Genomic DNA, 17,075 nt, shown 5'->3' on the forward strand with positions numbered 1-17,075 from the left:
CAAACCTGCCTTCCACTTACATTCCTTATCTCAGTTCACGGCAACATTATCTACTTAGTAACTAGAGTTAGACCGACATGTTACACCTCCTTTTGTCCATCACTATGACTGGGATCAATAGTGAGCATAAAGTAGTGGGCAAGAACTAGGACTCTGGAGCTGTACTGCCAGGGTTCAAACCCAGCTCTACGCTTTATTAGTAGATTTTGAGCAAGATTCTCCTTTTTTTTTTTTTTAGATTTTATTTATTTATTTGACAGACAGAGACCACAAGTAGGCAGCAGGCAGTCAGAGATAGGAGGAAGCAGGCTCCCTGCTGAGCAGAGAAAGCCCGAGGTGGGGCTCAATCCCAGGACCCTGGGATCATGACCTGAGCCTAAGGCAGAGGCTTTAACCCACTGAGCCACCCAGGCGCCCCAAGATTCTTTTTTTAATAAAAATTTTTTTTAAAAAAGATTTTATTTATTTATATGACAGAGAAAGAGAGAGCACAAGCAGAGGGAGCTGCAGGCAAAGGCTGAGGGAGAAGCTTGCTTCCTGGTGATCAGGGAGCCCATCTTAGGGCTGTATCCCAGCACCTCAGGGATCATGACCTGATCTGAAGGCAGACGCTTATCTGACTGAGCCACCCAGGTGCCCTTGAGCAAGATTCTTAAGTACTCTGTCTTAGTTTACTCATCTGTAAAATGAGAATAATGACAGTAGCTACCTCCTGGGGTCCTTGCAAGGATTAAATACGTTTGTATTTACAAAGCACTTAGAACAGCATCTGGCACAGAGTGAGTGCTGTACGGGTGTTTGCTAATAAACTGGTCTCTGATTTGTCCTCCTTCTAGTCCCTATTGCAAACTGCTTACAGATATTTTCAAGGGGCTGCTAATTATTGAGTGGTCAACTGGTCATTGTGCTAAATGCTTTATAAGCAGAATCTCAAATAATCCTCATAACAACCCGCTGGGGAGGTGTTATTATCATCCCCTTTTGAGGGATGAGGAAACTGAGGCATTAAAAGCTAGTGTACTTTGGGGTGCCTGAGTGGCTGTGTCGGTTAAGTGTCCGACTCTTGGTTTTGACTCAGGTCATGATCTCAGGGTTGTGAGATGGAGCCTCATGTCAGGCTCCACGTTCAGTACAGAGTCTGCCTGGGATTCTTGCCCTCTTCCTCTCCCTTCCCCTCTGCTCCTTCCCCCACGCATGCTCTTTCTTTAAATAAATAAATAAAATATTTTAAAAAAGAGCTTATCTACTTTGCCCAAGGTCACACAGAGTCAAAATGCCAGAGCTGGGATTTTGATTCAGGTCTATTCCCTGAGCCAGTGTTCAAAACCAGGAATCTTTGCTATACTGTTTCCCCAAAACTGAGCTAGTCACTCAACTGCTTTACCGTTTTCAAAGACCCTATACCGCCCATGCTGTCATGATGTATTTCTTCATAGTCCTGTTCCAGTTTAACTCCATTTCCTGTAACTTTCCTCCATGCAGATGCCCCTCTCCTTCCTCTCCACCCCCTCCCTTCTTACCTTCCTTCTTTCTTTTCTTTGTTTTCCAACATTTTTGAATCCTTGAATGCCAGGCACCATGCTAAGTTGGAGAAAACAAGAGAAATGAATACTTTATCTTCAGAGAGTTCATAGCGTGACAGAAATTACCCTTGACATACAGGGAGGGGATTGTACCAGGGTGATGTGGGAGCCAGACCGAGGAAAGGAGGGAAAGGACTAGGAAGAGTTTCTCTGCCGAGGGGACATCGTGCTGTTTAAAAGGACATTCCAGTCAGACAACTTCTTGCTGTCTTTAACACACCCAACTTTTCCTTGCTTTTTGCCTTTGAGATCTTGGAGATGTCTTTCTCTCTGTCAGATTGTTGTTTAAGACTGTATTTCAAAGTCGCTTTGTCTGGAATATCATCTTTTCCTTCCCAGTCAGTTGGATATTTGTTTCCTTGTACATACACAAATTCAGCATAGATCCCACTGCAGTCTAGCTATTGGTCGATCTGCCCCTCTCTCTGACTAGACTGTGATGTCCTCGGGGGGAGAAAAAAAAAGACTCTTTTTTTTTTTTTTAAAGATTTTATTTATTAATTTGACAGAGAGAAATCACAAGCAGATGGAGAGGCAGCCAGAGAGAGAGAGATAGGGAAGCAGGCTCCCTATCTGAGAGAGAGCTCAATGCGGGACTCCATCCCAGGACCCTGAGATCAGGACCCGAGCAGAAGGCAGCGGCTTAACCCACTGAGCCACCCAGACGCCCCCAGAGTCTTATTTTTGAACTGTACTTCATTCCCAAGGTGGCACGACCAGCATATCATAATACTCAGTATAATTTTGTTAAATGAAGAGTTATTTGTTTATTTACAAAAGAAGGTGTAAGGCAAGGGGCCCTTCTGATATAGAGTAAAGCTATTCAGACTATTACTTATAGCCTCTAGAATAGTGCTCTGCAGAAAGTAGTTGTTCAATAAATACTAAGTATTTGATAGTTTTGTCAGTGAAATATCTGAATATCTGAAGTTATGTTAGGAATAAGGAAACATTAAATCTACTTCTTCAGATAAATTAAGATTTTCATGTCTAATTGAGCGTCAGAGCTCTGGATCAGGCATGAGAAAAATTAAGAATTGTTGGTTATAGAACTAGGATTGGGGATTTCCTTTCTTCCCTGGGTCAGGGCCTGTATCCAGTTTTGTGAGCAGCTAAGACAGCAAAGTATGGCTGTTGGGAGCAGGATGTGAGGTCACCAGGGGTTGCTGCCAAGAATGTAGCATCCTGGTCCATACTCCACTAAAGGCCCAGCAATCTCTTTTGCATCTGCTCCTGGTTCCATCATCCTAGGTGCACCATTCAGTCATTTCCCTCTCTGTGGTTGTGTCTCCTTACTGGGAGCATAGTCTTCTCTTTCACCCATTTATTTCTCCTAGGAACATTTACTTTCACTAGAGGGGGGATTGTTATGGTGGGGAGAGGAGAATGGTGTTGAGATGAGAGGAGACCTCATTGCTATTCTAATCCTTGTTCTCGTTCTTACGACGATTCCCCTTTCAACAGTGGTTGAAACTTATGTACAAGAAAGACTCATAGCCTCTGCCTATTTTCCATCATGCCTCATCCCTCTCCAGAGGAAATGATTGCAGAACCCCTACTAGCATGAATTAAGAGGAAAGGAAAGGGGAAAAATACAGGGAGGGAAAAAAAAAGTCAACAGCAAAGACTGATACTTCAGAATACTGTCCTGGTCACAGTGGTCCCCTGGTCTCTTTGGGTGTCACCAAAACTGTGAGAATTAAAGGACAAAGTCATGGAAGGGGTTTATAATTGCATTTGGAATGTACACAATAAGTGTTTAATAAGTGTTAGTTGTTATTATCCAGTGCTCCTTTACTCAGAATAGAACCTGGGTTTCTGTTCCATATCAGGTCATCTAGGACAATCACTCCCACACTCAAAAGAAGCTCTAACTGTATGAGTTATCTATTCCCTATGCTTCCCTAGGACAGTTCAGCCTGGACAACAGATGCATTTCTGGTCTCCCTGGGGGTCGGGGTTGTCACAGTACCCTTAGGGGATTTTCTTTCCTCCCAATATTAGTTTTCGTCTCAACTTCACCCCAAACCCCAGGAAGCTCAGTCACAGGTCCAGTTGGTAACTTTCCCCCAGTATGCCCCCTCCCAGTACTGGTTTGGCTGCAGGTTATGTTACTGAGCTTTCTGGTAGCTCTGGGACTAGACAATTACATCGAAATTCAAAAACAGCAAACAATTTTTGGCACTGTAATCTTTAATTAAATCCAACAAGCATTTATTGAGCGCCTAAAGCGTGTACAATACAGTTCCTTTAAATACGTTTGATTCTTAACTATTTAATCTGTTTTACTCACTTTGGATTAATGTTGATCCATCCTTAAGAGTTGTATGAAGAACAAATACTAAAATGAAAAACTGTTTGCACAACTCTTTGCAAATACAAACGTCTTGTGTGGCTTATTCTTGCTACAGTATTAATATTAATTGCAATAACAACACGGCCGCTTTCCAGGCAGGCGGTAGAGTACAGCCCTAAGGCCAACGGAGTCAGACGGAAGAGGTCAGGGGAGGTGCCTCCCGCACGTTCGGCCCAGAAGGGGCGGAGCCTCGAGGAATGTACCCAAACCCAGCCCCTTACCCTGCCCCTTTCGTCGGTGCGGCGTAGGCGGTTACCATGGGGATGACGTCTAGAGGGCGGGGCGGGGCGGGGCTATGGAGAGGAGGAGGAAGATGGCGGGAGGGCGGCTCTGAGGAGACCTCGGCGGCGGCGGAGGAGGAGAGAAGCGCAGCGCCGTGCCGCGCCGGGGCCCATGTGGGGAGGAGTCGGAGTCGCTGTTGCCGCCGCCGCCGCCGCCGCCTGTAACTGCTGGACCCGAGTGGGAGTGAGGGGGAAACGGCAGGATGAAGTTCGCCGAGCACCTCTCCGCGCACATCACTCCCGAGTGGAGGAAGCAATACATCCAGTATGAGGTACCGGCGGCCGCCGGGGTGTGGGAGGACTCGGAGGGGCCACCATCTCGCCGTCCCGACCTCCGCTGCCTCCTTCCGCTCCCGCTGCTTCCCCGCGCCTGGGCGGACTTTGACCCGGTGCGGCGGGGAGCCACTGCGGCATCCCCGCCGCGGCCGGCCCCCTCTGGGCCCCGCTGACCTTCCCCTCCCCCGCAGCCCCGCTGCCACCGGGGTAACGGATATGCAGGCGGCGGGCCGGGAGGGAGGGCACCGCTCGGCCCGGGCTGGGGAATAGTGGTGGGAGGGCGAGCCGCAGGTTGGGGAGTCGGGGCGGGAGGGCAGCCCGGGGTCGCGGCGGTTCCGCGCTGATCCCCTCCTCCCCGCTCACTCTGACCTCTCGTCCCCACCCTGGGCGAGCGCCCCCTCGCCAAGGTTAGGTTTTGTTTCTCTCTGCTCACCTCTTACCGAGGAATCCTCTTCCGAGATAAGCCCCTTTGGTGATTTTCTTCATTCCACAGAGCCCTTCCGCTTTTCCCCACTTGCCCACTGTTGACAAAGGCTTTGTAACAGGGTTGAAACTTGATTTAAATGTATATCATATATGCAGTGGTTACTGTATGCAAACGTATTGTAATCGTCTATTCTGTTTTGATAAGACGGTGACTGGTCTTTTTACCGATTGCCTGAAGTATACAAAGTAATCACATCTCTGGTTTTGACTCTCCTGTTTTGGAACGGAGTGAAGGGAAAGGGGAAGAAGGGAAGAGAAGAAAATAATTAAAATTTTCCGCTTTTCTCTCCTAAGATTTTTGTTAGCTAGGGAGAAAACTACTGTATTGTAAACAATGTACTTTTAAAACATACCTGTGTATTACAGATACCATGCCCGTCCCCCATTTCTGTGATAACAGCTCCTTGAGAGTATTCCGTAGGTACTGATAAGAAACCATACATTAATATATTAATATAGGGGAAAGTAAAGATAATGAACCCATTCATATATTCAGAAGGCAAGGTACCTGAAGAGCTTTAAGCACTGCAATAGGTTTTTCTCAGTAGCTGGCAATTCAGCGCCTGGATAGAGAAAGAAAGACTTATCTGTAACCTCCAGGAATTCACATCTATGAATGTGCAGGAACAAAGAGTATAAAATCAATATGAACACAAATATGTTAGCTACATTTTATGAATTAAAATATTTTAGTTCTCTACTTAATTTCTGTTCAAGTTCATTGATAGTATGTTTAGGCAATAGCACAAAGTTTATTTTTCATATAGCAGATGTAATAATTGAAGAAGACAGGGAAACCTAGAAGATTGTAAAATAAATTCCCCTTGTAAAATACAGTGTTTGATTATTGCCAGAAATGAAACACCCAGAATTATTAATGCTTTCTTGTCACTTAATTTTCTTATAGTGTTTTGTGGCTACACTTTGTAAGAATGAAATAAGGCACTAGCTTTTCAGCCTGTGGAGTTCTTGATTTATTGTTTCTAATAACATTTGGTCAGTTTTAAAACCTTGGCTAGGGTCCAGATGATGGTTTTTATTGAAAGGAGGGTATTGGTCTTTCATCTTGTAGTAGTAATTTTCAGCACCACTGCCAGTTCTTCATAGAGGCAGAGAACACAGCATGCCGAAGCAGCATCTTACACTTGTTAGGTAGTATGGAATGCTTAATTTGGGCAAAAGTAATAGTGGCTGGTTGTATGCTGTGATTCGTTTTAAGTATTACAGTACTTAACTGTCTCCTAGAATTGTATTAATTTGGAATATCTGGGACTGGAAAGGGAGCCATAAGACTTAGTTTGAAAATTCAATTACCTCTTGATTTGTAATGTCAGCTTTGTGGCTGGAGTAACCACAGTAATTCTGAGACTTCCCATTCACATACTCCGTTTAGACACTAACACTAATTGGTTAGGTTGGTTACAGAGGGAGTGTGACTGCATTATCTTTCCTGGGGCAATTATAAATTATTTTTAAAAATTCATTTATTATGGATAATTGAAATTTTGTTCTGTAAGAGTCCCTATTACATGACTCCTGTCCCAGATAAACTCATTGTTTTGTAGGTAAAATTAAATAAAGGGGACTTTGTGAATTGGAGCCTTGAAAGACATTTTTTTCTTTTTTTTTTTTTTAATAGGGTTGAGGTCTGTGTTGTATATTGTTTCTCAATAGCTGATGCTATTTCTTTAAAAATACTTAAAGAGGCATAGATAGGAGTTTTCAGAGTCCAGGCATTTTGGCAACTTAAAAACTTTGGGGGAAAAAAAGATAGCCTAAAAGAGAGTAGCTGTTGCCAGAGAAAGGAACTTTCTTATAAAGCAGTAACATGCAGTTTCTCATATATGAAGATTGTGCCCTGAAACACTGTTAGTAGAACAGACACCTGAGTTTGTTTTTCGAGCACTGGTGGTGAAATTTTGGGGTATTACCCCTGATGTGTAGCTAGGGTGCTTTCTAGTGCTGTGAACCACAATGAACTGTTCAGCTTCTTTGGTTTTTATGTCATTTCACTACATTAAATTTTATTTGAAATAGGCAGAGCATTAGAAACTGAAAATTTTGTTTTAATGTCTATAATTATTTGTATTATGTGTATACATGGTCAACAATAAAGGCAGTTCTTATATATGTTAGCCATGAGACCCTAGGGACAATCTTTTTGCCTGTTCAGAGCTCTTTCCTTTTCCATAAGATAAGAATATAGGGCTGGAGCTTTTCAAGTTCCATTATGGTTCATAGGTTTTTGGTTTAATTTTTAATGCTTTTTGGTTTTTGGAATATTAAAAGTTATCAATATTAGTGACTCATCAATACCCTAATAATTACTAGAGTTTCTGATTTAAATAAATTGTAGCGTTCATAACTCAATCTTCAGAGGGAGAATAATAAAGCATAAAAGAGAACAACAAGAAGAAACCATATAAAGAAAATCTATTTGATCCATTTGTGAATAGTTTTTACAGAGAATAAACACAAATGAGCAGAGACCATCCCTTTTCCAGTCATCTATTTGAGAGTAAATCTTGGCGTAGAAAATAGAACATCAATAAATCTTTGTGAGAACACTTTAAAAAAAATTAAGAATCAGTGATTGCAATTTTAGAGCTCTGTAATTGATTAATCAAAATTAACAGACCAGTTTCAGCCACATAGACTACTAGTATGATGGTGTTAATATTTTACAGCATATTCGCAAAAGAAGCAAATATATTTGGTGCCTTAGGCTGCTGACTTGTGTTTTCATCCCTAGGGTCCTGTGCTGCTTTGGTTTCTCAGGAAATAGGAAGGGTTTTTTTCAGTGTATACTGTAGTTTTGTAAGATACCAAAATAATGAGGTATCTAAATTTCAGGATTTTAAAGGGAATTTAAACACTATTTACTTCTTGTTTTTTCAGACAGGGAAACTCAAGTCCAGGGAGGTTAAGTTGTTTGTTGGGGATCATTTATAGATAGCTCATCTCTTGAGCATAGAAGTGTAAGCATTGGGAGTCAGGCTACCCTAGCTGTGTGACCCTGATGAAATTACTTCCTCTTTCTGGGTTTTAGGTTCTTCATTTGTAAAGTGAGAGAACTGGATTTGATGGTTTCTAAACTCACAGGATTATTTCCTAAAGGACCCATCTAGCTTTAAATGTCTGTGTTTTTATGATTTAATTATGTTTGTTATGTGAAGAAGACAAAACCTAAATTTAGGACTATCATTTACAAATTTTTAAATTTCAATTCAATTTAATTAACATGCGGTAGTATTAATTTTAGAGGTAGAATTCAGGGATTCACCAGTTGCATACAACACCCAGTGCTCATTACTTTAAGTGCCCTCGTTAATGCCCATCACCTAGTTACCCCATCCCCTACCCACCTGCCCTCCAGCAACCCTCCATTTGTTCCCTATCGTTAATAGTCCCTTATGGTTTGCCTCCCTCTCTGTTATCTAGGACTATTATTAATAGTATTTTTGTATATTAAAGTTCTTTTAGAAAAATTTTGAAGAGATTTTAGTCTGTGAATGGAAAGCTGACCCAGTGAAACTTTTATTTAATTTAAATAAGAAGTGATAATCCTGGATTGATTTTTGTTGTTGTTGTAGCATTTGGAAAAGGAGAGATTCTGTGTAAACTGTACATCCTTTATTTTTCAAGTGTAAGGACATATTGCCATGACATTATTGTGATTTTCATTTATAGAACTATCCCATGAGAACACTTGTGTTGCAGGCTTCAATTTCCCATAGGTATTATGTTGATTCATTAAGGTTAACTTGTCTTGCTGGAACTTGTTTGAAATTTCCAGTTTGGCCACCCGATGGGGCACAAACCACTTTTACTTTCAGGCACTTCTGCAAGTATAAGTACCGTATGGCATATTTAAGGTAACACTTGTAAATAAGATGCCTGGCACTTACCAATGTTTCTTAAATGAATAAATGAATGTTATATAAAAGAGGAACCTATTAGTATTCTTTATTACATTTGTATAATGAAGTATGTTAGGGTGAGTATCCTGGAAAGATTATACTTGTCCATCTATCCCTGAAGGTTGGTTTTGGATCAGCTTTTGGGTGAAGGCCCAGATCATAAGAACATAAGAATCTTATTTGACCTGTGGTGACCATGGAAAATTAGTCCTGGCTTCAAATCCAGTCATAATCTGGAAAGCATTTGAGAGACTGATTGAGTTGTGCTCGTAGGTGTTTTAAGTATATCTCTATCATAGTTCCCAAAGGAGAGTACCCCAAACTCTCGTGGAGTAAGAGAAGATAATACTAGAACTGTTTGTTATATGCATTTTTATGAACAAGACAAGGAAGAAATAAAATTTTACCTATATTTAATAAATGGACCAATTTGATGATCTCATTAGGTATTCTGAGAAAATGAAAAGGATTGCTAATAGTTTTCTTACTTGTTTGTTCACTTTCAGCAAATATCAATTCATCTAGTTTATAGGTACGTAGAATTTATGGATATTATCTTGTTTTGATTAAACTTAACTCTTATAAAATGAATGTGACTTAGACTTAAAAAGACTTGTGTAAAGAAGCCTCAACAATAATACCACTAAAGCAAGCATGTGTGAACAAAAAAAAATGGCAGAGCTGACAATTCTACTTCTAGTTCTAGTTTTCGGTCAGCCAAATTACAGATAAAAACAATGATACTTTAATAGATTGGATAAGAAGTTTGCCAAAAAAATTTCAAAATAATTAAGATAATTCTTTGAAATAAGATTTTACATCCACTGTCATCGACAATGAACTTCACACTAAGCGTATATTTAGTATTTCAAGTGTCCTGCCTTTGTCAGGTCTGTTTTTCATTTTATAACCATTATAATTAAACTTCCCAGTCAACTAATTCCTGAAGTTTGAACTAGACCTTTGAAATATTGAATCACAAAATGTTAAACTCAGGTTTTAAAAATAAAGCTTTTAAAAATGAAGCTTTTCAGTAGTTTTCTGAAAGTATTGCTATTGAAAATTTCTTAGATTAAAAATATTTTTGTACTATTTATAAGTGAAAGATAAAAATTGTTTATTTTATCATTGTCTCAGCTTTTAGAAACTATTTAAAAATTCTGTTTTAGAGGTGCCTGGCTTGCTCAGTTGGTTCAGTGTCCAGCTCTGATTTTCGGTTCAGGTCATGATCTCAGGGTCCTGGAACTGAGCCCTGTGTTGGGCTCCGCCCTGAGAGTGGAGTCTGAGATTCTCTCTCTCCCTCTGCTCTGCACTCTGTCTTTGCTCTTGTACTCTCTCTCAAAATAAATTTAAAATTCTTTAAAAAAACCAAAAAACAGTTGTGGAGGATATAATTTATCAATAAATATACACATACCAGAAGTACATAGTAAGCTTTTGTTTTTGTATTTGATAGGGAAATCATATAAAAAAAGATTTAGAAGACTTTGCTCAAGTTGTGCAGCTTAACTCAAGCTGGTTTGTGGGATTGCCTGGTATTGAGCTGGCCTTTGGGATTGAGAGTGTCAGAGTTCACTAGGATTGTCATTTGCTTTTTCCCATATTCCTGTTACCTAGTAAATGCTGAAAGAAGCCAAGCTGACAAAGCTCATGAATAAATGCCCTAAATTATTTATTCACTGCGACAAATATTTGTAGGGGTTCTATTTTTTACTGTGGGCTGATCGATTTGTGCTAAAATTCTAGCTCTTTTATTATCTTAAAAATAGAAAAAACAATAATATTTTTTGTTTTGTTTTTGGTTTTATGTTTCAGTGTTTTCAGAATTAAAAATGGTGTGGAAAGGGATGATTGCAGATTGAGGACTTTGGAACACTTATAAATTTGAGTCCCTTTGTAAATAATGTGGAAGACTTTTTCCTTAGCTTTTTAAACTTTTTATGTTATACACCTTCACAATAATATTTTTTGTTTTGTTTTTGGTTTTATGTTTCAGTGTTTTCAGAATTAAAAATGGTGTGGAAAGGGATGATTGCAGATTGAGGACTTTGGAACACTTATAAATTTGAGTCCCTTTGTAAATAATGTGGAAGACTTTTTCCTTAGCTTTTTAAACTTTTTATGTTATACACCTTCAAATCTGATTTGTTTTTATTTTTATATGTATTTATTTATTTAAAAAATGTTTTTGAAGATTTTATTTATTTATTTATTTGACAGACAGAGATCACAAGTAGTCAGAGAGGCAGGCAGAGAGAGAGAGAGGGGAAAACAGGCTCCTTGCTGAGCACAGTCTGATTGGGGACTCAATCCCAGGACCTGGGATCATCACCAGAGCTGAAGACAGAGGCTTTAACCCACGAGCCACCCAGGCACCCCTAATTTGTTTTTATTTTTTTTTAATTATTTATTTTTGGAGAGGGGGGAGGAGCATAGGGAGAAAAATCTCAAGCTGACTCCCTGCTGAGCACCGAGTTCAACACTGGGCTGGCCTGATCTTATAACTCTGAGATCATGACCTGAGCAGAAATCAAGTCCTACACTTAGCGGACTGAGCTACCCAGATGCCCCTAAATCTAATTTGTTTTTAGGAGCAGATTTAGTTACCTCTTTCTTCCTATCACTATACAGGTGTGGTATAGCTATAGGGATTAATTAGAAAATTCTCAAAGAGTTGTTTATTTATTAGAGGTCAGAGGAAAGTATAATTAACCTGCTATAAGCATAACTTAACACCTGTAACATTTTCTGTAAGAAGAGGACAATATGTTGATTGAGGGGACATAGTCTTATTTGTTGAGGATGACCTACAATATTTAGAAAGATTGTAACTAGGAATGAAGAGATATAAGGCCTTAGATCTAGTTCTGTTACTGACTATTCATAAAGAATTAGTGAACTAGTGATTTTTTTGAAGATTGAAGGGCTGAAATGTAATCATTCAGGAAAGTGGGAAGTTTTTAGATAATTGTGTGACTTATTTAGGGTAAATTGGTAAAGTTGTAATTTAGAGTAATCCATGTGCTTTCGAGGCTTTTTTGTATCTTAGAGCAATGGTTCTTAAACTTTTTGGTTTGGGGACCACTTGAAGCTCTTGACAATTATTGAGTATTCCAGTGTCTACTGATATATGCTGTATTGGAAATTAAAACTGAGAAATGCTTGAAACACAGGAGTATATAAGTATATCTACTAGAGACATGCTCTCACACTTCAGGCAGCCTCTGGAAAACACCATTTACTTGTCAAAGAATGAGGCTGAAAAACCAAATGAAGTTTTGTATTATTATTTAAAAAAAGAGTTTGGATCTTTTGGGATTCCTGAAAGGGTTTCTGGTTTTTGTTTTTTGGTTTTTGTTTTTAAGTTTATTGAAGTAATCTCTACATCTAATGTGGGGCTTGATCTCACGACCCCAAGATCAAGAATTGCATGTTCTTAAAATTTTCCCAATCTGGGGAATGGAGCCAGCGTTCCTGTCCTGGTTGTAGAAAGAACACCCCCAAAGATCAACGAACTAGAAAGACCTTGAGGCATTCGATTGTGATACTGACGAGTCATAATTTTAGACAAAAGCTTTTGAGAGCAGCTAGGGCTAAGAGATTCCTTATGTACAGAGAAGGTCCATCAGAATAACATCAGACCTTTCCACAGAAACCTGGCAAGCCAGAAAGGGCTGGCAAGACATATTCAGGGCACTAAATGAGAAGAACATGCAGCCAAGAATACTTTTTCCAGCAAGGTTGACATTCAAAATGGATGGAGAGATAAAGAGCTTCCAAGACCAGCAAGGTTTAAAAGAGTATGTGACCACCAAGCTGGCACTACAAGAAATATTAAGGGGGGGGGTTCTATAAAAAATAAAGAAATATTAAGGGGGGTTCTATAAAAGGAGAAAGAACTTAAGAGTGACATAGAACAGAAATTTATAGAGACCATCTATAGAAACAAGGACTTCACAGGCAACATGATGTCAATAAAAATGTATCTTTCAATAATCCCTTCCAACATGAATGGCCTAAAAGTTCCCATTAAACAGCACAGGGTTGCAGATTGGATAAAGCGACAGGACCCATCCATATGTTGTCTACAAGAGACCCATTTGGAACCTAAGGATATATCCAGACTGGAAGTGAAGGGATGGAGAAGCATCTTTCTTGCCAGTGGGCTTCAAAAGAAAGCTGGGGTAGTGATTCTTATATCAGATAAATTAGATTTTAAACTAAAGACTATAATCAGAGATAAAGAAGGACACTACATCATTCTTAAAGGGTCTGTTCACCAAGAAGATCTAACAGTTGTAAATATTTATGCCCCCAATATGGGAGCAGCCAACTACATAAGACAAATGTTAATCAACATAGTCATATTGATATGAATACATTCAATTAGGGGATCTTAAGACGCCATTTTCAGTAATAGATCATTCAAGCAGAAAATCAGTAAAGAAATAAGAGCATTGAATGACACATTGGACCAGATGGATCTCATCGATACATACAGAACATTCCACCCTAAAACAACAGAATACTCATTCTTCTCGAGCACACATGGAACTTTTTCCAGAATAGACCACATACTGGGTCAGAAATCAGGGCTGAACTGATACTAAGAAACTGAGATTATTTCCTGCCTATTCTCGGACCACAACGCTTTGAAACTGGAACTCAACCACAAGAAAGTTTGGAAGGAATTCAAACATTTGGAAGCTAAAGACCACCCTGCTTAAGAATGTTTGGATCAACCAGGAAATCAAAGAAGAATTTAAACAATTCATGGAAACCAAAGATAATGAAGACACTTTAGTCTAAAACTGGTCCATCTGGTCCTTTGGGATTCGGCAAAGGTGGTCCTAAGGGAGAAATACATAGCCATCCCAGCTTCCCTCAAAAAAACTGAAAAATCCAGAATACATTAGCTCTTTTTACACCTTAAAGAACTGAAGAATCAACAACAAATTAAGCCAGCCTGAAACACAACAAGGGAAATAACCAAGATCAGAGCAGAGATCAATGAGATAGAAACTAGAGATGCAGTAGAACACATCAACGAAACTAGAAGCTGGTTTTTTGATGGAGTCAAAAAGATCAATAAACCATTGGCCAAACTTATCCAAAAGAAAAGAGAGAGGACCCAAATTAATACAATTAGGAATGAAAAGGGAGAGAGATCATGACTAACACCAAGGAAATAGATACAATCAGAAATTATTACCAGCAGTTATATGCCAATAAGTTAAGCAACCTAGATGAAATGGATGCATTCCTGGAAACCTGTAAACTTCCAAAACGGAATCAGGAAGAAATTGACAACCTGAATAGACCAATATCTAGTAATGAGAATGAAGCAGTGATCAAAAACCTCCCCAAAGTAAGAGCCTAGGACCTGACGGATTCCCTGGAGAATTCTACAAAACATACAAAGAAGAAATAATACCTATTCTCCTGATGCTGTTTCAAAGAGTAGAAACAGAAGGAAAACTTCCAGACACTTTTTTTGAAGCCAGCATTACCGTTATCCAGGCAAAGACCCCACCAAAAAGGAGAATTTCAGACCAATATCCCTGATGAACATGGATGCCAAGATTCTCAACAAGATCCTAGCTAATAGGATCCAACAGTATATTAAAAAGATTATTCACCATGACCAGGTGGGATTTATCCATGGGACGCAAGGGTGGTTCAACATTCACAAATCAATGTGATAGAACAGATCAGTAAGAGAAGAGAGAAAAACCACGTGGTCCTTTCAATTGATGCAGAAAAAGCATTCGATAAGGTACAGCATCTGTTCTTGATTAAAAGGATTCAAAGTATAGGGATAGAAGGAACATTCCTCAACCTCATAAAATCTATGAAAAACCATGACGAATATCATTCTCAGTGGGGAAAAGCTGACAGCCTTCCCTTTGAGATCGGAAACAACAAAGATGTCCACTCTTGCCACCGTTGTTCAACATAGTACTAGAAGTCCTGGCAACAGCAATCAGATAACAAAAAGAAATAAAAGGTATTCAAATTGGCAATGAAGAAGTTAAACTCTCTCTCTTCGCAGATAACATGATACTTTATATGGGAAACCCAAAAGACTCCACCCCCAAACTACTAGAACTCATTCAGCAATTCAGTAATGTGGCAGGATACAAAATCTGCACAGAAATCAGTTGCCTTCTTATACACTAACAATGGAAATATAGAAAGGGAAATCAGAGAGTTGATTCCATTTGCTACAGCACCAAGAGCCATAAGTTACCTGGGAATAAACCTAACCAAAGAGGTAAAGGATCTATACTTGAAGAACTACAGAACACTCATGAAAGAAATTGAAGAAGACACAAAAAGATGGAAGAACATTCCATGCTCATGGATCAAAAGAATAAACATTGTTAAAATGTCTATACTGCCTACAGCAATGTCTACTTTCAATGCCATCCCGATCAAAATTCCACCAGCATTTTTCAACTGGAACAAACAATCCTAAAATTTGTATGGAGCCAGAAGAGACCCCAAATTGCTAAGGAAATGGTGAAAAAGAAAAGCAAAACTGGGGTATCATGTTGCCTGATTTCAAGCTTTGCTACAAAGCTGTGATCACAAAGACAACATGGTACTGGTACAAAAACAGACACATAGACCAGTGGAACAGAGTAGAGAGCCTAGATATGGACCCTTAACTCTATGGTCAGATAATCTTTGACAACGCAGGAAAAAATATGCATTGGAAAAAATACAGTCTCTTCAATAAGTGGTGCTGGAAAAATTGGACAGCTATGTATAGAAGAATGAAACTCGACCATTTTCTTACCCCATACACAAAGATGAACTCAAAATGGATAAAAGACCTCAACGTGAAGCAGGAATTTATCACAATCCTAGAGGAGAACATAGGCAGTAACCTCTTTGACATCAGCCACAGCAGCTTCTTCCAAGATATGTCTCCAAAAGCAAAGGAAACAAAAGCGAAAATGAACTTTTGGGACTTCATCAAGATCAAAAGCTTCTGCACAGCAAAGGAAACATCAAAACAAAGAGGCAACCCATGGAATGGGAGAAGATGTTCACAAATGACACTACAGACAAGGACTAATATCCAAGATCTGTAAGAATTTCTCAAACTCAACACACACAAAATAGATAATCACGTCAAAAAAGAGGCAGAAGACATGAACAGACACTTCTCTGAAGAAACATACAAAAAACTAACAGATACATGAAAAAATGTTCATCATTAGTCATCATGGAAATTCAAGTCAAAGCCACACTGAGATACCACCTTACACCAGTTGAATGGCCAAAATCAATAAGACAGTAAACAACAAGTGTTGGAGAGGATGTGGAGAAAGGGGAACCCTCTTATACTGTTGGTGGGAATGCAAGTTGATGCAGCCACTTTGGAAAATTGTGTGGAGATTCCTTAAGAAATTAAAAATAGAACTGCCCTGTGACCCCCCAGTTGCACTACTGGGTATTTACCCCAAAGATACAGTTGTAGTGAAAAGAAGGGCCTCTCTACTGTAATGTTCATAGCAGTAATGGCCACAGTCGCCAAACTGTGGAACGAACCAAGATGCCCTTCAACAGACGAATGGATAAAGAAGATATGGTCCATGTAGACAGTGGAGTATGATGCCTCCATCAGAAAGGATGAATACCCAACTTTTGTATCAACATGGACGGGGCTGGAAGAGATTTTGCTGAGTGAAATAAGTCAAGCAGGGGGAGTCAGTTATCATATGGCTTCCCTTACTTGTGGAGCATAAGGAATAACATAGAGATGTTGGGAAATGGAGAGGAGATGTGAGTTGGGGGAAATTGGAGTGGGAGACAAAAACCATGAGAGACTGAGGACTCCGAGAAACAAACTGAGGGTTTTGGAGGGGTGGAGGGTTGGGTGAGCTTGGTGGCGGGTATTATGGAGGGCACATATTGTATGGAGCACTGGGTGTGCTGTATAAACAATGGGTTTTGGAACTCTGGAAAGAAAAAAAGAGAGTTGCATGTTCCTTTTTTTTTTTTTTTTTTTAAGATTTTATTTATTTATTTGACAGAGATCACAAGTAGGCAGAGAGGGTTTAACCCACTGAGCCAGGTGCCCCAGTTGCATGTTCTTCTGACTGAGCCAGCCAGGCCCCCCTTCCTGAAAGAGTTTCTGAGGGTTGTTGCCTTAGAACACAGG

At 39.6% G+C, this 17,075-nt stretch overlaps 1 protein-coding gene across 1 annotated transcript in view; it reads left to right on the top strand.

Moving 5' to 3' along the window:
- Positions 1 to 4,214: 4,214 nt before the first annotated feature.
- XPR1 (xenotropic and polytropic retrovirus receptor 1) overlaps positions 4,215 to 17,075 on the top strand; it is a 253,833-nt gene continuing 240,972 nt past the window's right edge. Inside the window, exon 1 of the mRNA XM_045074328.1 lies at positions 4,215 to 4,492. Within this exon, the coding sequence (XP_044930263.1) occupies positions 4,424 to 4,492 (69 nt within the window). The 5' untranslated portion in view covers positions 4,215 to 4,423. The remainder of the gene's footprint in view (positions 4,493 to 17,075) is intronic.

The sequence above is a fragment of the Mustela putorius genome, unplaced genomic scaffold, assembly GCF_011764305.1.
Source record: "Mustela putorius furo isolate JIRA1106 unplaced genomic scaffold, ASM1176430v1.1 tig00537335_pilon_pilon_pilon, whole genome shotgun sequence".
NCBI classification, from domain to species: domain Eukaryota; kingdom Metazoa; phylum Chordata; class Mammalia; order Carnivora; family Mustelidae; genus Mustela; species Mustela putorius.